General features: G+C 40.3%; 2 protein-coding genes across 12 annotated transcripts in view; both read left to right on the top strand.

The window, feature by feature from the left end:
• The window catches only part of mast1a (microtubule associated serine/threonine kinase 1a), a 94,346-nt gene extending 84,116 nt beyond the window's left edge, over window positions 1–10,230 (top strand). For all 4 annotated transcript variants that reach the window (XM_009294431.5, XM_073954696.1, XM_001337092.8 and 1 more), the window contains 10 exons: window positions 2,307–2,429; window positions 2,517–2,626; window positions 3,160–3,320; window positions 4,709–4,959; window positions 5,798–6,046; window positions 6,234–6,463; window positions 6,547–6,669; window positions 6,814–6,947; window positions 7,053–7,240; window positions 7,339–10,230. In XM_009294431.5, coding sequence (XP_009292706.1) covers window positions 2,307–2,429; window positions 2,517–2,626; window positions 3,160–3,320; window positions 4,709–4,959; window positions 5,798–6,046; window positions 6,234–6,463; window positions 6,547–6,669; window positions 6,814–6,947; window positions 7,053–7,240; window positions 7,339–9,092 — 3,323 coding nt within the window. In that variant the 3' untranslated portion in view covers window positions 9,093–10,230. The remainder of the gene's footprint in view (window positions 1–2,306; window positions 2,430–2,516; window positions 2,627–3,159; window positions 3,321–4,708; window positions 4,960–5,797; window positions 6,047–6,233; window positions 6,464–6,546; window positions 6,670–6,813; window positions 6,948–7,052; window positions 7,241–7,338) is intronic.
• Window positions 10,231–20,299: 10,069 nt separating this feature from the next.
• Window positions 20,300–22,059, top strand: part of atg4da (autophagy related 4D, cysteine peptidase a) — a 20,347-nt gene continuing 18,587 nt past the window's right edge. For 4 of the 8 annotated variants that reach the window (XR_012403646.1, XR_012403632.1, XR_012403626.1 and 1 more), the window contains exon 1: window positions 20,315–20,583. The gene's annotated coding sequence lies outside the window, so the exon portion shown is untranslated. Of the gene's footprint in view, window positions 20,588–22,059 lie in introns of all 8 variants that reach the window. The other 4 variants (XR_012403641.1, XR_012403645.1, XM_009294437.5 and 1 more) reach the window with 2 other exon arrangements.

The following is a 22,059-nucleotide window of genomic DNA, read 5'->3' on the forward strand; positions in this document are numbered from 1 at the left end:
AAATCACATGCTAATGGGTAGTTTAGACCTAAAAACGACAAAACAGAGGCTGAAATTCTTAGGAAATGTGTCTCTTTGTGATAGTTTCAGCTGTGTGTAGTCTAAATTTAGCACATTTATATAACCTGTCAAGACAACTTCAACAAGTCAACATGAATTTTAATTGGACCCTTATTATTTTATAACTGGTTCTCTGCGAGACTGTGAACGATTCAGTGGTGCGTATTAAAAAGTAAAGGAAAACAGTGGTATTTTAAAGTTTTGGGTCTGTTGTTAAAAGAATACAGTGCTGCATTTAATTGTAAGTACAGTAAAAGCAGTAAAACTGTGGAATATTATTGATAATGTGTAATGATTATTTTTCTATTTTAAAATATATATTAATATCACAAGTTTATTTTCAGAATCATAACTCCAGTCTGCACTTGACCATTCTTTTGAAATCATATTTTGCAAGAGTTTTCCCTGCTTAATAATTTTTGTGAAATCTCAGATACACTCATTCAGCATTCCTTGATATTGCTGATTTAAAAATACTAATTTTAATACATTATAAATGTATACTCATCGGCCACTTTATTAGGTACACCTGTCCAACAACTCAACACAAATTTCTAATCAGCCAATCACCTGGCAGCAACTCAATGCATTTAGAAATGTAGACATGGTCAAGACAATGGTCTGCTGCAGTTCTGTGGGCACAAATGCCTTGTTGATGCCAGAGGTCAGAGGAGAATGGCCAGACTGGTTCGAGCTGTTTTAAAGGCAACAGTAACTCAAATACCCACTCGTTACAACTGAGGTCTGCAGAAGAGCATCTCTGAACGTGCCACTCCCGTCAGCTAGGAACAGGAATTTAAGGCTACAATTCGCATAAGCACACAAAAAAGGACAGTAGAAGATTGGAAAAATGTTGCCTGGCCTGATGAGTCTCGATTTCTAGTGCGACATTCGGAAGGCCGGGTCACAATTTGGCGTCAACAACATGAATGAAAGTATGAATCCATTGTGCCTTGTAGCAATGGTACAGGCTGTTGGTGATGTTGTAATGGTGTGGGGGAGGTTTTCTTGGCACACTTCAGGCACATTAGTACCAACTGAGCATTACATCAACGCCACAGCCTACCTGAGTATTGTTGCTGACCATGTCCATCCCTTTATGACCACAGTGTACCATCTTAGGGTGGCTACTTCCAGCAGGATAACACACCATGTCATAAAGTGTGAATCATCTCAGACTGGTTTCCTGAACATGACAATGAGTTCACTGTACTCAAATGGCCTCCACAGTCACCATATCTCAATCCAATTAAGCACCTTTGGGATGTGGTGGATTGAGAGATTCACATCATAGATGTGCAGCCTACAAATCTGCAGGAACTGCATGATGCTATCATGTCAATATGGACCAAAATCTCTGAGAAACATTTCCAGTACCTTGTTGAATCTGTGCCACGAAGGATTTAGTCAGTTGAAAAGCAAAAGGGGGTCCAACCCGGTATTAGTAAGGTGTACCTAATAAAGTGGCCAGTAAGTGTATTTAGGCAGTCTTCATTTACTCTCCCTTAAGTTTTTTGTTCTGTTGAACAAAAAAGGAGATATTTTGAAGAATGTTTGAAACCAGTAACCATTAAATTTAATAGTAGGAAAGAAAAAATATATGGAAGTCAATGGTTACTGGTTTCAAACTACAAAGAACTCAAGTGTGAGTAAATGAAGACAGAATTTTCATTTTTATGTGAACTACTCCTTTAATTTTACTCTTAAGGTGGAGCTATCATGCTCTATTTTACAAGATGTAAATTATAATAATCTCCCTAGAGTGTGTGTGTGTGTGTGTGTGTGTGTGTGTGTGAAATTCCAGCTCAAAATACCCCACAAATCATTTTATAACTCTTTGAATCGGCCCCTTTTTGGCTTGGATTCTAATTGTGCCTTTTTGTTGACTGTCGCTTTAAATTCAAATGAGATTGTGCTGTTTTTAAAAGATGCCGGAGCTATAAATGCCTATGTGTATATGGGTCTATATGTATATATATGTGTATATGTGTATAATGGGCGGGGCTTTCCCCTTCTGATGACACGTACAAGGGGAGAATGTCAATCGGAGTGTTTCTACAGACTGTTTTAATCAAGTATGATTATAAAAAATAGACTTAATTCTGTTTGACCATTAGAAGCTGGTTATATTCACAGATTGTTGCAACTGTGTTTAAACCCCTTATAAACGTGATTTTTGCATGATAGGACGTCTTTAAGTTAATTTATTTTCTTGTATAGACGTACATCTCTTTACATTCGTACAGGTGGTGCGTTCGAAGTGAAGCAGCACTCGTTTTTCTCAGGACTGGACTGGAACGGTTTACTCCGGCAGAAGGCCGAGTTCATCCCTCATCTTGAGTCTGAAGAGGACACCAGCTACTTCGACAGTGAGGACACTCGCATTAGTCTGTCCTTGATAGTCATCGCTCTATATCTCTCACCATCATCTCTCGCTCTCTCTCTCTCTGTCGCAGCACGCTCTGAACGCTATCGCCACATCAACTCCTACGATGAAGACGACACCAATGACGACGAGCCTGTGGAGATCAGACAGTTCTCCTCCTGCTCGCCACGCTTCAGCAAGGTCAGTCTGACACGCGCTTGTATTCATATTTCATGCTTCCTCACAATGGCTACGTTTAAATGGACATCAGTAATCTAATTATTTCCCTTAATCTGAATAAGACAATAATATGATTCATGTGTTTACATTAGTTGCTGTTTGAATGTTCCTTTCATGTGTCCATTTTACATGTCATATTACATATTTTTTATTAACGTCACCATTCAACGCTAGTTTCCACTTCCTCCTTTATTTATTTAATTTTTTTAATATTACGAGACAAAGCTAGGGGGCGACATGGTGGCTCAGTGGTTGCCACATGCTGTAAACCAGGGGTGTTCCTGGAGAGCCACCTTCCTGCAGATTTCAGTTGCTACCCTTATCAAACACACCTGAACCAATTATTAAGGCCTGAACACCACGTGATAATTACAGGCAGGTGTGTTTGATATGGGTAGCAACTGAAATCTCCAGGAAATGTGGCTCTCCAGGAACAGGGTTGGCCACCCCTGCTGTAAACTAAGACCCCTTTGGCATTGCTGTCTGTCTTTCAGGTGTATAGCAGCATGGAGCACCTGTCCCAGCTGGAGCAGAAGACACCTGTAGTCACCCGCCGGGAGCACAAAGGGCGCCGCGATGACAAGATAACCAAGCGGGAGAGTTTCGGAAGCTTCAGTATGAGAGACAAGAGCTGGAGGACAGGCTCACCTGAGATGTACGTTTGTGAGAGTTTGATTTCATCCAGCATCCGTGAGATGTCTGTTATGCTGTGTTCACACCAGACACGGAACGCACGGATATTCGTTATTCGCTATTCGCGTGTAAATAGCCGCGTGAACATTTGAGTTTACTTGCTTCATTCGCGCGTCAAACACCGCTTCATTAGCGTGTCAAATTTACTTCAGAACAGACGCGGATTCGCGTGATAGGCAGGGCATCTGTCTTCCCGGTGACTGTAGCTTCATTGCTAAAAGGCTAACATGGATTTTATGAGGAAAATAACAGTGTTAATGTGCTTTGTAAAGGCTGAAAAACAGTGTCGATACGTTTAGGACCGTGTCTGAGTCCACTACATGCTTTTAGAGGTGCATCCAGCTCTGTGAGCTCATAAACTCCTCCAGACACTGAACCTGGATCGCGGAGGCTTTCAACGGTGCTTCTGACTGAGCCAAGCCTAGTTTGATGACTGTTGTCGGTGTCGCCTAGAGGATTTCCCCCGGGACACCATCAACTGGTTATACTTCACAATCATGCCCCCACAAGAGCAAGCTTCTGATTGGTTAACGCAGCGCGAATGTCCGCTGAAATTCAGATTTTCGTACTCAAGAGATTTGCGCAAAATGCTCGTTAAGCGCGTCAAACGCGCAAAAAGCTCAATTCGCCTCGAGCGTATCGCGCTATTCGCAACGCGCCATTCGCGTCATTCCCGCTGCGCCATTCGCGCGTATCGCGCCGCAGGATGTCTATTCACGCGTTTGCATTGACTTAACATGTAAATCACTCGCGCTTGATGCGCGTTCCGCGTCTGGTGGGAACGCAGCATTAGAAGTATCACCATCCAGCGACAAGCAGTTTGGTTGTCTGCACCAAACGCAACGCAACAAAAACATACCAGCGATTCATTTAAAAATCACCCACTGCACTCCCAGCCAAATGGTAATGGGTGTAATATAATTAATACTATTTAACCTATTTAACATTATTAAAAGGTCATGAGTGACTGATGTTGTTGGTTTGTAGTGAGTCACAGTTCTTGCATTCATTTTCAAACCATTTGCTAGTTATTTTATTTTTAAGATCTGAGATGAACTATCTGCTACTGCTTTGAGTAGTATGGCAATAAATGTCATTAAAAATGGTATTCAAACTCAAAACTTGGTAGCTTTTAACAATAAATAAAGCCCATAATCAGTACCTGAGGTGATCACTGTCATATTAGTTTATGCGGTTGTTTTCCCGCGACGTTGAGGGACAAATGGTTAGGACAAATACTCCTTTTAACATGAAAAAGATACCTTTTATCATGTGTTGCAGCACTGCATTGTTTGTAGTTAAGACAGTGCTTTGAAGATGCTTTATCAAAACTTCAATATTCTTCTATAGGAAGCGTCTGTCATGCTCTGAGTCTTTGTATATGGAGGGAGATTGCAGTCCTCCGATGGGCGCCCGGCGTCGTTTTTCAGCCCTAATGGACACGCATAGATTTGCTTCTTCTCAAGAAGGCGATGGAGAGCGACAAGTTACTGCTAAAGCCACCGGATCATCAGAAGGAGCAGTTCCTCCATCCTCACCCAGTGCTAACGAACAGAGGAATGGAAAGGAAGTGATGTCAATCAGCAGCAGTAAGAGTACAGGTAACTCAGGGAAGAGGCAAAACAATTGATATAATATATAGAAGGCATGGTCAACTCCAGCCCTGGAAAGAGTTTTGAACCAACCTTTATGAATAAAATCACCTGGTTGTAGCTTTCTAGTAACTCTTAAGGCCGGGACAAACAAAGCCAAAGAACTATCGGCAACAAAAACGACTGTGGTGTTGACTGTGTCTGGTCCCAGTACTGCATGTCCGAATAGACAGCTGACTAAATGAATGTATCTCTCCACACCTACAGGTGGCCACGCCCATGCAAAGACCTTCCAAGAGGCATGTGGAGTGGGAGGGGGCGTTAATAGTTGTCGTGAACTTAAGAGCAGGGGGTGGGGGGTTGTTGTCGCGAACTAAAGAGCGGGGGACGGATGTGGAGCAGGGGCAATTCAGATTTTTTGTAAGGGCACTTTCTATCCATGACTAAAAAGGGCATGTTGATGCACAGGTTGAACCCTATGTGTGCACGCGAGTCCTGCAGGTGGCTGTAGTCTTTACTGACATTCCACAAAGGGAAACTGTAACTAGTTCTGCACACATATAAACCGTAAACAAAGCAACGTTTACGTACAATTTTAAGAATCGTACTTAACAGTACTTCCCACTCACCTAAGAGGGATTCCCACATGCAAATATGTTTGAATCTGGTAATCTACAATCAAGTGTGTTTGATTGGAGCTAAGTCCAAAATGATAATGTCTCTCCAGGGCTAAAGGTGCCTATGCCTGATTTAGGGATCTTGATTAGATTGTTTAGATATGGTTGCTTGGTTGGTCAGCCCTGCTGTTTGAGTCTGAGAAATGTGTCTGTGAATGTAAATTTGGCAGACAAGGCATCAAGGCCAGGTGAGGTGTCAGCACCACAGACCATACCGTCTACAGGAGCCCCAGCAGTAATCTCTAGGGACTTGGTTGCCATTGGTGACCCCGTCGGTCAGAGGGCAACCAAAGATCTGGTGCTTCGGCGAGCACGCCATCAGCAGCTGTCTAGTGATGGGGAGAAACGCACCTCACGTCCGGGGAACAAGGTCATCAAATCTGCATCTGCAACAGCACTCTCTGTCATTATACCTGGAGGTACTGTTCAATTTCCGTTTACAAGGGGGAGCTATTTATTCCTTAATACCACTGTTATTATATTATGCATTGTGACATTAAATGTAAAATGTAATATGTGCATGGAACTTGTACCTACTTGCCATAAAAATGGTGCCAAGTGCTGACAAATCTGTCATGTTATAATATATTGATTTTTTTTATCTAGTTGAGCAGCATGGTAACTCTCCATTGGCCAGCCCTATGTCTCCACGCTCTCTCTCGTCCAACCCCTCATCGCGAGACTCTTCACCCAGCCGTGACTACTGCCCCACAGTCACGGTGCCCCGTTCCCCAATCACTATCCAACGCTCTGGCAAAAAGTACGGGTTCACACTCCGTGCCATTCGGGTCTACATAGGAGACACTGACGTCTACAGTGTGCACCATATTGTCTGGGTGAGAAGGGAACACAATATATGAGAAAGCAGGCTTTTTGTTTAGTTAATTAATTATTAATTGAATTCTTGTCTAAATCACAGCATGTAGAGGATGGAGGCCCTGCCCAGGAGGCGGGACTGTGTGCCGGTGACCTCATTACTCATGTCAATGGTGAATCTGTGCACGGATTAGTCCATACCGAGGTGGTAGAGCTTATACTTAAGGTGAGACCTAAAATGAGAGGTTCTTATCTAAATAGCAAAAATCAAATCTGGAGTTAGACCATGAGTAGACCACAAATGAATCTTTTCAAGAATTTATTTAGAAAGTTTCAGATTGGCTTACTTGTTTCTTTGTTTTTTGTTCAGAGTGGAAACAAGGTTACTGTAACCACAACACCTTTTGAGAATACATCCATTAAAGTGGGACCAGCACGCAGGTCCAGTTACAAGTCTAAGATGGCCCGACGCAGTAAGAGGACAGTCAAAGAGGGACAAGAAAGGTTCAATGTGCCTTCAGTTGTAAATCAATATAACAATAAGGTGTCTTTTTACCTCCTAGGTATCTTACATTTGACTTTTTGACTCTCTTTTTCTATTACTGACAGTAAGAGGCGCGGATCTTTGTTCCGCAAAATAACTAAGCAGTCCAACCTGCTGCATACAAGCCGTAGTCTGTCATCTCTAAATCGGTCCCTGTCATCTAGCGATAGTCTTCCTGGGTCTCCTACACATAGCCTGTCAGGTCACTCCCCTACCCAAAGCTACCGCTCAACCCCTGAGTCATCCCACCTTGGTGAGTTCAAACTATATTCTGTGATTACACCAAGAACAGAAATGTTAAAATGAACTCTTTAGTTGTTAATTTTGATTGGCTTTGATTTCTTAACCCAGGTGCCTCTTCTCAGAGCAGCTCTCCTGCTTCAAGTACCCCAAATTCCCCTGCAACAACACAGCATATGAGACCCAGCTCCCTGCATGGTCTTTCACCTAAACTACACCGCCAGTATCGTTCAGCTCGCTGCAAGTCAGCTGGCAACATCCCTTTGTCTCCGCTGGCTCATACACCATCTCCAACTCAATCCTCTCCACCTCCTTTACCAGGGCACACAGTCGGAAGCTCCAACACGACGCAAACCTTTCCTGCAAAATTACACTCATCCCCACCAATAATAAGACCTAGACCCAAGAGTGCAGAACCTCCTCGATCACCGCTACTCAAAAGAGTGCAGTCAGCTGAAAAACTTGGATCACCGCTTTCATCTTCATCTGAGAAGAAAGGGGGGATTGGGGTTATGAGAAAGCACAGTTTGGAGGTCGGACATTCTGATTATCGCAAAGATGGTTTCCATTGTGAGCTTGGCTTGCAGAGTTTGGTGGAAATTGAGGGTGAGAATTTGGCTTCGGCACCAACAAATTCTCCTTCACCCACCCAGCCGACCCCATTACCACCTGAAACTGGTGTGCTGAAGCCAGTCAGGAAACTAGGCCGGCAAGAGTCACCTTTGAGTAGAGATGCTTTGCTTGCTGGGAGAGAAAGGGAGAGAGAAAGGGAGAGAGAAAGGGAGAGGACTGGTAAAGCTAATGAACCAAGTCGACCTACTGAATCTAAACCAGCGGCAGTTACTCCACCTGGGAGTAAGACATCTCCAAATTCTGAAACATCTCAACGCCACACTTCCACTATACAAGAATGTTGCCTAGTCAAACCTCAAACTTGGCAACCACCACTAACCAAATCTTCTCCAATAGCATCAGAGTCCAAGTCTAATATAGTAACCTCCATTCCGTCGCCCCTTACAACAGTGTCTTCCCCTTCTACCAAAACAATAGATCAGAGTTCCATTAGAGAAGAGGGAAATGACGACAAAGGAAGTCTTACAAAGATTCCTCAAAGCCAGACACTAGGAACCACCAAGTCCCCACTCTCATTAATTCCATCAGAGTTAATCAACAAAGACTTATTAGAGAAAGGAGGAAATGATAACGGGAAAAAGCAAGTGAAATCAGACGTTGGCAATACTTCAGCTCAAGGCAAGCCAAGTATACCATGTAGTCCCCCTGTGAAAACAACAAGCACAGAGGTTACCAAAGCAAATGAGGGATTCGGTAATGGTGACAGTCTCAAGAAGGGAGTATTAGACCCACATAGCAGAACGTCAGATGTCAGGGTAAGAACTGCCTTAGCACCATCCAAAGGGCTTGTCCCATCTCACCCACCCCAGACGCAGTGCTCTGCCTTGGGAAAACTTAGGCAGGACAAGGGCCTATCTGCTGTTAGCTGCTACCGTGGATCATTTGATTGGGAGGATAAATGTCTCTTGGAGGTTGTAGAAGAACACTCTCCATCCCCAACTCCTTCTCCAACCGGAGTGCCTCCTGATTTGCTCAAATCTCAACCTCCTGCAGAAAGGACTGGTTTGGTTACACACTTGACAAGCACAGGGAAATCTATAGGGGCTGTAAAAGGTGGAACTCAGGAGGGGCCTAAGGCCAAAGATACCAACAAATCTTTGGAGATTACCCAGGCATGTGCACCAGGTAGGCCTGAATCATCTCCTGAGGGTAGACCAAACTCCAAAGGAGCCAGTCCTACTAGCTCTTCTCCACAGGTGAAGACTCTCATTACTCCTAAGAACGGCTCTTGATCTTGTGTTTGGTGGAAAATAAATTGCCTTTTATTGGGAGTTTAGCAGAATTCTGTGTTTTCAAGCACTTAGGGACATTCCAGCCAGTGAAAGCAATGATTAAACCATTTTACACTGAACAAAAGACAGCAACTCCAAGGTTATTTTAAAGGCTGTTATTTACTGTACATGCAGAGCTGCGTCAGAAAATCGTGATATATGTATTATATAACAACGTATGCTGCGTGTTTGTGAGAAGGTGAGTGAATGCATGTTTCTTGGTGCTTGTGCAGGTAAAAATAAACTAAACATCAAGTGTGAAGTGCTTTAACAGATCAAACAATGCTGAATACTGTGAACACCAAAATAACGTTCCTACGTTTTCTAAGGCGACAAACCACTTATTTTCCTTAAAACAAAAAAACTGAGAACACGGCATATCACGTTTTTGGCATGGACAGAACATCATCGAGCACATGCTTTGCTTTGTCAGTTGTTTCTTTGGCTTGTACCTAATTCAGGAGATTCTACTCATGTACGCTAATCCATTATCAGTGAACACATACTGCTTAAAGGTTCGGTTTGGTAATCTTCAATTACAATCTGACCTGTTGTTTCTGCTGTGGAATGGCAGTATTTCTTCGATTGGACAAATATGCCTAGCTACGCCCCTATAGCCATTAGTTTGCTGAGAGTGAACAATGATAGGATGAGTGCAAAAATAAAACCCCACTTCCTACTCAAAACTCTGCAGCAACTTACGCTTAACATGGACTTTAAGCCGGGGACTGTTAACACCATAGATTCATCCCCCTTACAATATTAAGTCTTAACCAATTCTCTCATCATACTGAATTACAAATGTTGAAATCATTAACCCTCTGAACACAATTACACGCTGTGATTCAGACTCAGGCTCAACTTTATTATCCAGTTTAGGGAAACTAAAATTGCAGCAAGGTGCCGTAACACAAGCGAAGTTCCATTTACACATTAACAAAATATTACCACACAACATACAATACGTCATTTTGTAGGTGCATCTCCCTCTCCCCTGGACTCCTTTAATAACCCAATAGCCGCCATTATAAAAGAATTTCTAGTCTTTTGTCCTGCAAATAGGAACTCTAAAACGATGTCCTGATGGCAGCAGCTAAAACACAGAGTACAATGGACGATCCAGGGTGCATAGGATACCCTAAGCTCTCTTTAAAACATATTCATGGTAAATTACCATTGGACCAGTTTGGTCAAAACCGATGATCTTGCCTGCCACCTTCACCAGGCTACTTTATTAACTAGTTACCTATCTGGGGACTGTTTTCAAGCTGCATAATCTCATTGCACCTGCTGCAGCCATGGTACTGCAGCAAAGTTTCTTGATTATTATGCCAGAATGAGAGTATAATTAGTAGAGGAAAACTTTTTTTTGAGCAGGATGCTAATGGTATAATCAAATTTAATGGCTGTTTCTCAATTCCAAGAACGCAGAGAATGGACTCGCGTTCTTGTGGTCTTGCCAAGTTACCTCAGAAGAAGAAACTTAGGGAGAACAAAGAACGCATCCTACCTAGTTCTTCCCGATGGTCACATGACCTTCACGCATTTTTAATGGAAAATTATTTAAACATTACAGCATGCATACAACAATCTATTGTTTTTATCCTTTTCTATATATGTATATATATATATATATATATATATATAGAAAAGGTAATGTGTTTTTGCCTTCATTAAGATTTTCAAAGTAATGTTTATATTCACCGTTTAATTTAGGAAAGCTCCTAAGACAAATAAGTTGTATCTCTGAACTTTAATAATAAATCTATATAAAATGCTGCACTTCCCACCTCCTTCAAGGGCCGATCATACCGAACGTGCCATACGAAGCGCCTCTCAACGCATATTTACTAACGGCCGCAAACGCGATTTGCATGCTGCTTATGCACCCTGTGCACCTCGCGTTTTAACCGCCTGCTGCGCCTTGCGTTTTTGCCCTTGCACGTCGTGAGCTCTCAGTTGAAAAATGTCAACTCGGAGCGGAAAAAGCGTGTTACGTCACTCTCGTCTTTTTCATTCTTTAATCAAAGGTGCAGTGTTTGTGTTGTCAAGACAACAATGGAGACTTTTGAAGATGGAGGAGAGACTTGTGGTTGCTGTTCTAAGTTATCCAAAGCTGTATGACTTCACAAATCTTCATTTTCACAATATTATTATTATTAAAATTATATTAATATCAACAGCAACACTCTCGAACAATACCCAGCTGATCCAATCATTGCTTAGCGACATTAAAAAAGCATGCTGTGCTTCTTTTTTTCTTGTCGACAAAAAAGGCAGAGCAGTGCAACTCTCGTTTTTGGAACGCAAATGCGCGTTCGGTGTGATCACCCCCTTATTCAGCCACAATCACTTCTGAGACTTCTTGAGTTTTGCACTCAAGTCTGCATCGATGCGTCCTATATATCAAGAACACATCCGGAAACTTTCACGTGACCACCATTCTTGTGATCTTGAGTTTTGGAACTGAGCTTTGGCGGTTGATGATGACATTACACAAGAACACGAGGGCGCAAGAACACTGAAAAACGCACATTGAGAAACAGCTAAAGATTTATGCCAGGGGTGACCAACCCTGTTCCTAGACATCTACCTTCCTGCAGATATCGGTTGCAACCCATATCAAAAACACTTCCTGTAATTATCATATGCTGGTTAGGTCATAATTAATTGGTTCAGGTGTGTTTGATTAGGGTTGGAGCTGAAATCTGCAGGAAGGTAGGTCTCCAGGAACAGAGCACCTCTGATCTATGCTAAGCTAAGCTAAGCTAAGCTAAAAGTGCTTCCGCCAGACCTGGAGATAGACTAAATGCATTTTAAAATGATAAAACTCATTGGTTTAACTTAAAGGACTTGTAAAATGAGTCTATTATTTCCAAAAGAGAAAGTGTAGTGTATCTGTAAAAGCAGATTTAATTCTCGCCTGCAGGTCAGTGTTGCACAGCTCTTGACTTGAACTAGCGCATCTTTTCTCTGTTTATGAATTCCCCTTGAAAGTGATTGTTGACCTCTCTGTGACTTGCACTCAAGTCTCATGTTAGGTACCTGAATTATAATTCTTCAGCCATGTTTTTTTCACTCTGTGTGTTTAATGCAAGAGGACATGGTTTGTCTGGTTAGCATGACCCAGTTAGCCCTTGCTGCTAGATGTCATACACTATTTAGCTGTAAAAAAAAAAAAGCATTCCAACTGCATCCACATTCACTTAGAAGCAGCAGTGCACTGAAATGAATACTAATGCAATTTGTAAATCTGTGAAATGATGGAATTGGTTAAGAAACTCAGGATTAAAGTGATATTTTTAGACACATATTTTTTACATTTGTCTTTACGCAGATCTTGATTGCGAGGATTGTAGTTTCAGCACATTTATGATGGTTGTAGGATCTCCCGAGTGGATTCTATGGTAAATATATTCTATAGTTATTCAAGCATCAGTAAATGTCACTGTTGTCATGGCAACCCAGAGGGGAGGTGGGGGGTGTAGCCTGCCGTCTGTTGGCATTTCTTTGTGATCTGAATGTTGTTCACTGACATGCAGAGAAATTATAAGTAGACTTTAGCTGCGTTTTTTTCTTGTCAGCATATGCAAAGTGTAACTGTTTGCAGGGATGAGACTGATGGAGCATTAGTTATTTTGCTATTTGCGAAACATTAGCATTTGAACGCTAAGACATGGTTATGAGGATGAACAATGGTTCCACTACAGCAACCAAAGATAATGTATGGTATTAATAATAAATCATTAGAAAGAAATTATATAATATAATAATGAACTAAATTGTATGTATTTTTATTTTATAAAGTATTTAAATTTCTATTCAGACTTCAATTTATTTTATCAACAAATGGGTCAAAGATGAAAATGGGTTTAAAATATACAGTTTTTATTATGTAAGTTTAGTGTTGTTTGTTTACTGTTTTATTTTCAGGTCAATCGTTTACATCAAATATGGACAAATCTAACATTGGGTTAAATGTTTTTAATTTCATTTAAATAATATTTTTAAACCAAGTTGTTGGGTTTCTCCATATTAAAATAATTAACATATTATAATTATATTTATTTATATAATTATACTATAATTATCATTATATTATTATATCAGTTACCCTTAATGATACTGGAACAGTATTTCTCACGTAAAGTTTGACATGTCCGTGCTTAAAAAAAACAGCTTAAAACAGCCTTAGCTGGTTGGCTGGTTTTAGCTGGTCTACTATACTGGTTTTAGAGGGGTTTTGGCCATTTTCAGCCTGATCTTAGCTGGTCTGGCTGGAACATGACCAGCCAAAACCCACTTGACTAGCCTGGTTTAAGCTGGACATAGCTGGTTTTGGCTGGTCATCTCCCAGCCTGACAAGCTAAGACCAGGCTGGAAATGGCTGAAAACCAGCCTGCAGTGGCCAAAATCCCCCTAAAACCAGGCTGGTCAACCAGCTAAACCCAAGCTGTTTTTTTTTGTTTTGTTTTTGAGCGGGGGTATTAAAAATTATTTTAAACATTAAACTTACTGTATGTAGTTTTATCCAATGTTGGTGACCCAATACAGATCATTTAATCAATATACAGTATATTTGTAGGTTTATTGTTTCAAACATTTAGCTCTGTAAAATTAGCAATGTTCAATAGTTTACATCAAATATGGACAAATCTAATGTTGGGTTAAATGTTTTTAAACTGATATTTTTAAACCCAGTTGTTGGGTTACTCCATATCTGACCCAACACTGGGTTAAAACAATGTTTTAAAATGAAAATAAAACAATGTTTCAACATTATATTAATATATCAGTTACCCTGAATTACACATAAGTTCAACATGTCCCTGCTGAGAAAAGCTGGCCGGTTGGCTGGTTTTAGAGGGGTTTTGGCTAGCTTCCAGCCATGTCCAGCCTGGTCATAGTTGATTTTGGCTGGCTACCCTGCTGAAAAATCCAGCTTAAACCAGCCTAGGCTGGTCGCCTGGTTTTAGCTGGTCGACCAGGCTGGTTTAAGAGGGGTTTTGGCCATTTCCAGGCTGGTTTCCAGCCATTTCCAGCCTGGTCTTAGCTGGTCAGGCTGGAAAATGACCAGCTAAATCCAGCTAAAACCAGCTTGACCAGCCTGGTTTAAGCTGGACATAGCTGGTTTTGGCTGGGCTCCCAGCCTGGCTAGGCTGGTCAAGCTGGTTTTAGCTGGTCATCTCCCAGCCTGACCAGCTAAAACCAGGCTGGAAATGGCTGGAAACCAGCCTGGAAATGGCCGAAACCCCTCTAAAACCAGCCTGGTCGACCAGCTAAAACCAGCCTGGGCTGGTTTAAGATTTTTTTTTCAGAAGGGTAGGTTGGTCAAACTGGTCATCTCCCAGCCTGACCAGCTAAGACCAGGCTGGAAATGGCTGAAAACCAGCCTGTAATGGCCAAAATCCCCCTAAAACCAGGCTGGAAATGGCTTGAAACCAGCCTGCAATGGCCAAAATCCCCTAAAACCAGGCTGGTCGACCAGCTAAACCCAAGCTGTATTTTGAGCAGGGGTATAACAAATTATTTTAAAGATTAAACTCACTGTATTTAGCTTTATATAATGTTTGGTGCTCAAAACAGGATATCTCATCTTCACCCAATACAGATCATTTAATCAATACACAGTATATTTGTTGGTTTATTGTTTTAATTCAAACATTTAGCTGTGTAAAATTAGCATAAAGCTACAGCTATGAGGGTGATTAGCGGTATGGCAGGAATAGATAGAGTGGTACTGCCATCTGCTGGCTAACAGGGACACTCACTATGATCCACGTTAGATTTACATGTGCTGGTCAGTAGTATTAGGAGTTGCAGTGACGAGACCAAGAGTGCTTTATTTATTTGTATTTCATTGTACCGTACAGAGGTATTGATTTACTGTAGCATGAAATGCCTTTTTAATAATCCCTCCGTAACTTAAACGTATTCTGACAGTGTTTCTCTCGAGCAGCTCTGTCATATTTTGCTCTTTCACAGGCTATCTGGTTTCAGTGTTAGCGAAGGTTGCTATATTTACCTAATAAAAGCACCATAGGTTTATTTATTGTATTATAGAGAAACTCAAGAGGTTTATCAGAGAGTATTTGGATGAATCTGTGAAATGGAGACGCGACAATGACATATGCACAAATACAGTATATCCCACCTATAGTCATTTGCAGTAAATATTACAGTGTTTTTGAATCATGCTATAGTAAAGTTGGTGTATCGTATACGACATTTTATCAATGAATGCTACAGCAGCATGGTATTCACAATAGGCAACTGATAACTAAACCCTACTATCGTTGTTGTGTAGCAACTATACAATCACTGCAACAGATTCAAGTCGGAATAGTTTAAAAACACTGGCATTTACTACAAATTTCTATAGTGTTTTTCTTTCGTGTGGGATGATGTAAAGATTTTAAATATGTTAATATATCTAATGGTATGTTTTGTAACCACGCAAATGTTTGATTGTTGGGCTATTTCTTTGCTCTGCATGAATTCTCAGTTGTGGTTAAAGATGACTGAACACTTCACTGGCCTGAATGTTTCCACCTTATGTGACTGTTATTGTTGAATGAATATGAGAGCAAATAATGAAATGTTTTTATTTAATCTGTACTGTAAACCCTGTGTCTTATTCGGTTCTGAATTTACACCGCAAACTGAACCGAAAAACAACAATTCACACTTATTAGAAGTCCACTCATGTGTCAGAATATGTGTTTGTGTGGCCATGTTTCTATAATTTCCTACTAAATGTGATCTTTTGAGAATGCACTTTATTTCATGTCAGTTATTGTTTGATTTTTTTTTATAATACGTTCTTGGTTGTTTTATTGAACTCCCCTGTACAATACTGTACATAGAGGTAAATTAAGACATGAAGATATTCTGTTCTAATGTGAATGTTTTAAATATAGGAGAATTGCAGAGTATCTCGGTCTTGTATCATTTATTATGTGGCATTTTGGACGGCTTGTGTCAGAATGAATCTGTTATTTATTCTATTTATTTGGTTCTGTACATCACTTTTACTTGCTGCAAATATCAATCGATCCATGAACTGAGGTGCAGTGTGTGTAATCAGTTAATAAAGAGATATTGTATACAATTACAATTATTCTGTTGTCTGCTTTCAAGAATGTTAAGTGAAATATGGACTAAACCAATGTGTGGGTTGATGTGAAATCTAAATTTACACTGTTTTGCTAGCTTTCCTACTCTCACCTATGATCATGAGCTTTGGGTCATGACCGAAAGGACAAGATCTTGGATACAAGCGGCTGAAATGAGTTTCCTTCGTAGCGTGGCAGGGCACACCCTTATAGAAAGGATGAGGAGCTCTTTCACCTGGCAGGAGCTCGGGAGTTGAGCCGCTGCTCCTTCACATAGAGAGAAGTCAGCTGGGGTGACTCGGGCATCTGTTTCGGATGCCTCCAGGACGCCTAGGGAGGTGTTCCAGGCATGCCCCACCGGGAGGAGGCCTAGGGGAAGACCCAGGACACGCTGGAGGGACTATGGCCCCGTTTACACTAATGCGTTTTAGTTTGAAAACGCATAAGTTTTGCTACGGTTACGCCATCCATCCACACTACGCCAGTTTTCGAGCGCCGAAAACTGAGCGCTTTGGTAACGCTGGACAGGCAGTTTTCATTCTAAAACGCTGCTGCTCCGTCTCAGTGTGGATTAGGGAAAACGGAGAAATTTGAAAACGGAGGCGGGGCTGCTAAAATTCGCTACCTGATTGGGGCTTTTGTGTCATTGCGTATGCTTCCCTTATTCGTCAAGCCCCTATCACATGACAGCAGACCAGCCTTCACTGTAAACAACAACACGGACACAGAGATGGGAGTGTTGTTTGCAGTATTGTCTGTTTTAGGCACCGTTGTGCAGTTATTCATTTGTTACATTTAGTAACAACTCGACCTCGTCGCGTATCCACAAAAATACCTCTCTTGCTTTCTTTGCCATCACGTTCATTGTTCAACCGGCATTTGTTGACTAACAATAACAAAGTGCCGAGCGTGACACATGCTTTCTGTCTCTACTAGAACGCGCATGCACAGAGTGCGCGAATGTTTACGTGATACACGTTTTTGGTGGCGTAGTGTGGACGGACATATGTTCAGAAACGCTAGTTGAGACGCTAGTGTAGACACGGATCAGTTTTGATCTACAACACCGTTTTAAAACTAAAACGCACTAGTGTAAACGGGGCCTAAGTCTCTCGGCTGGCCTGGGAACGCCTCAGGATCGCCCCAAAGGAGCTGGAAGAAGTGTCTGGGGAGAGGAAAGTCTGGAGTTCTCTCCTAAGTCTGCTGCCCCATGACCCTGCCCCGGATAAGTGGATGAAAATGATGATGATGATGCGAGCGTGCATTGTTATTCTTTAGGACAACAATTAGTATGTCAATTGCGTAAATCTGTTTGTTTTGGTAATCTTCAATCAAAGCCTGATCATTTGCTTCTGTATTTGGAGAGTCGGTCCTTCTGTGATGATGTCAGTTTGATGCCTCTGCCACAATATTCTTAGCCACGCCCCTCTTACCGTTAGTTTGCTATGAGTGAATGGTGCACAATGTGACGTCACGCGATATGTTGCGATTGAGATTTTCGAAAAAATTACATCGCTTTGTAAACGTTTAATATTACCATTTGTTGGGTCATCACGTACAGTATGATGTAGCGATTGGACCCAGAAGCCGCTCTGTATTTTCGTAATTTCTTCCTCTTTACACTGCAAAATAAATGCTGGGTTGTTGTAGCCTAAACCATTGTACCTAATATGAGCGAACCCAGCCATTGGGTTAAAGAGTGTCCTTTAAATACGATTGAAAAAATTAACCCAATGATGAGTTTACTTATATATGACCCAGTGATATGTTAAAACTACACAGATTTTTTAAAGCATAGATTCTCTAGAGAGCATTTGATTGGTTGGACAAATCTAATGAGAATCTGATAATCATGTGTGATGTCATAAAAATAGCTGATTCACATTGGCGGAAGTTACAAAGTTTTAAAAAAGTTTTTAAATGCAAATTTTGATGTTGGGGCGGCAAGGTGGCTCGGTGGTTAGCACTGTCGCCTCGCAGCAAGAAGGTCCCTGGTTCAAGTACCGGCTAGGCCAGTTGATTTTGGTAATAGTGTATGGTTATGTGTCGGTGAATGCAAGAGTGTATACGTTTTTCCCAGTACTGGGGTGCAGCAGGAAGGGCATCTGCTGCATAAAACCTATGCTGGAATAGTTGGCGGTTCATTCCACTGTGATGACCACTGATAAATAATGGACTCAAACGAATTAAGGAATTTTGATATTTTGCAGCACACTTCCTTATAGAGGACATCAAGACGGACGCATTAACACTCCCCTACCCCCACGGTCAATCTTCATGTCATGGGATCTTTAAATTCTCAATTACAACATTTTGAAACCTTTATCATTACAATGGTGATTTCAGATATTGCTTGGGTTTTTTGTTTTACCGATTTTGTCTTTGCTAGATTTATTTATTTTTGTCAACAGTTGCAGACCTTTGCTCACAGAGCGTTTGACCTCCTTTATCACAGTACGAGCTACAGATTATTAACAGTGCTTAAAATGACCTTTAAAAATACTAGCTGGATACTGTAGTTATCAAATGTGTAAACATTCACAATAATGATTTTTAGCGCTCAACAGTAAACAAAGCACAAACTTGACTCTTTGCAAAATAAATCTAGTTTTGAATGTTTGACATTTTGAAGCAATGCTTATATAATCCTGCGCTGTATGACATAACTCAATGCAAAGCAGAATCTGTCTATTAGTATAAGCATGTAAGCATATAAAAATATGGAGTTTAATTGTGGACATGAAAGCAGAATTTGACTAACCACATAAAAACAAAACACACCAGCACTGCCATAACCAAATCATTTGCATTTTTTCACAAACCAAAGTTTGAAGGTAAGCTGAGAAATCCTATTTTAGTGTCAGTATGTAAAGAATATATACAGTATATTAAAGCATGTAAAATGTAAGGACATATTGATGTTTCAAATGAATTTTGTGATAAAATGGTGGACAATAAAATGTCACAAATTGATATATAATATTTCTTTGCACTATACACTCACCGGCCACTTTATTAGATACACCTTATTAGTACCGGGTTAGTTCTTTCAGAACTGCCTTAATCTTTCATGGCACAGATTCAACAAGGCACTGGAAATATTCCTCAGAGATTTTGCTCCATATTGACTTTATATTTATTTAAATTCTGACCTTACCATCCGAATGTCGCAGCAGAAATCGAGACTCATCAGACCAGGCGACGTTTTTCCAATCTTCTATTTTCCAATTTTGGTGAGCCTGTGTGAATTGTAGCCTCAGTTTCCTGTTACTAGCTAACAGGAGTGGCCCTCGGTGATATTTTCTGCTGCTGTAGCCCATCTGCCTCAAGGTTAGGTGTGTTGTGCCTTCAGAAATGCTCTTCTGCATACCTCGGTTGTAACGAGTGGTTATTTGAGCTACTGTTGCCTTTCAATCAGATTAAACCAGTCTGGCCATTCTCCACTGACCTCTGCCATCAACAAGGCATTTGTGCCCACAAAACTGCCGCTCACTGGATATTTTCTCTTTTTCAGACCATTCACACTAAGCCCTAGTGATAGTTGTGCGTGAAAATCCCAGTAGATCAGCAGTTTCTTAAATACTCAGACCAGCTCATCTGGCACCAACAGCCATGTTTAAAGTCACTTAAATCACCTTTCTTCCCCATCCTGATGCTCAGTTTGAACTGCAGCAGATCGTCTTGACCATGTCTACATGCCTAAACGCATTGAGTTGCTGCCCTGTGATTGGCTGATTAGAAATTTGCGTTAACAAGCATTTGAACAGGTATACCTAATAAAGTGGCCGGTGAGTATACTATATACATCGATACTTCTTTGCGATCTATGATATCCGTTTGTTTCACAGAAATAAATTATAAAAATAAACAAAATACATCGTGATGTAATATAAAACAATACATGTAATTTGTTTTGAAAATAAATATCTAAAAATTGTATTAAACGTTGGACTTCTCGTACATCTACATCGTCTATTCATCAAACGGCAGCCGGCGAGTCTGACCAATCACGTTGCGTGTTAGGGCGGGTCGAGGGAGTGTATCTTCATGACAACAGGAAGTAGCAGCACACGGGTTTAATCGCTCGTCGTTTTAAACACTATTCGTCCGATCTGCAATTTTTCGACAGCCGGGTAAAGAGCCAAGAAACAGACACTCATGACTGCAGCTTTACCCGATAATCAGCGAGATGACGGCGCTGGAAGAGGCCTGAGTTCGGTCTGAAACAGCGCTTGTCCTTGCGGTCGGACAGCGATACTGGAGATTCAGAGGAAAAGTATGAAAATATCCGGAACATCAGACATGCCTGGTCTGACGTGAAAATAACGCTTGAAATGGTTGGTATGTTTGTTTAAATTCAGTTTTATAGAGCACTAGATGCACGTCTAAATGTCTATAGTTTTACATTTAAGTCAAAACCCATTATCAGGTTGTCTCCAATGAATTCTCAATTAATTTTAGCCTGTAAAAGCTGTATTGTGACTGCATTTAGCCGGTTACTGAGTTCCAATAAATTAATGACTTATTTCTAATGAAGGAATTGAATATTTAACTGGAGAAACATGATTTTTTATTTAGGCTTTGTGTAAAATTAAGTAGCCTAGCTAAGTTAATGGTGTAGTTCTTACTGTGTTATATACAGTGTTGTGTAAAAATGTAATGTATTACAATCTTTAGCCTATCTTAATCTTTGAATAAACCCGAAAATAACATAGCAAGTACTTTCCCATATTTAAGTACAGTTAGATTTATATTCACATGCCTGGTCTGACATGAAAATAACGCTGTAAATGGTTAGTATATTTGGTTTGAATTGATTTTAAAAAGCACTAGATACACGTCTAAATATCTGTAGATTTAAAACATTTCCCTCAAATACCATTATCGGGTTGTCTTCAAGGAATTCTCAATTAATTTTAGCTTGTAAAAGCTGTGTTGTGACTGCATTTAGGCGGTTACTGAGTTCCAATAAATTAATGACTTATTTATAATAAAGGAATTGAATATTTACCTGGAGAAACATGATTTTAGGCGTAGGGTTTGTGTAAAATTAAGTAGCCTAAGATACTGGCGTAATTCTTACTGTATTATATGCAGTTTTGGGTAAAATATGTAATATATTAAAATTTTAATCTTTAAATTAAATGTTAAATGTTGGTATGTATGTAAAACCAAATGCAAAACATTGTTTAATGTTAGCATACTAAATGATTGACACATGTTAAATTGCCTGCTAATTTCAAGCTGAAGAGTTCAGTTGTAAACCTGTAAATGAAAAATTTTGTGTGTAAAAGTCATTGTATGCTGCAAAACATGCTGATAAAGGGTACACATAATCCGAAAAGTTAAATTAATATTCGATATTAGGATGAGACAATATTGGCAAAATATGTGAATATCTGAAATATGAAAAAGTCCAAATATAAATCTTATGATCTAAATGTAATGTTTATGTAATGTAAATTGTTTTTAAAGCTGTCAAAATTAAATTCTTATCAATGCATGTCAAAAAAAAAAAAAAAAAAAAAAAAAAAATATATATATATATATATATATATATATATATATATATATATATACATACATACATATATATGTATGTATATGTATATTTTTGATAGTAAATGAACTAAATATGTCCTCATGGAACATATTATTTACTTGAAATTATAATCATTTGTCGGCGTCAATACCTTGGGGTTAGTGCATCGACATAAAGCACCCAGATACTCTCGGCGACCTGAGTTCGATTTCCGGTTTGAGGTCCTTTGCCGATCCTTCCCCTCTCTCTGCTCACCATACTTTCCTGTCTG

This window comes from Danio rerio, chromosome 1, assembly GCF_049306965.1.
Source record: "Danio rerio strain Tuebingen ecotype United States chromosome 1, GRCz12tu, whole genome shotgun sequence".
NCBI lineage: Eukaryota > Metazoa > Chordata > Actinopteri > Cypriniformes > Danionidae > Danio > Danio rerio.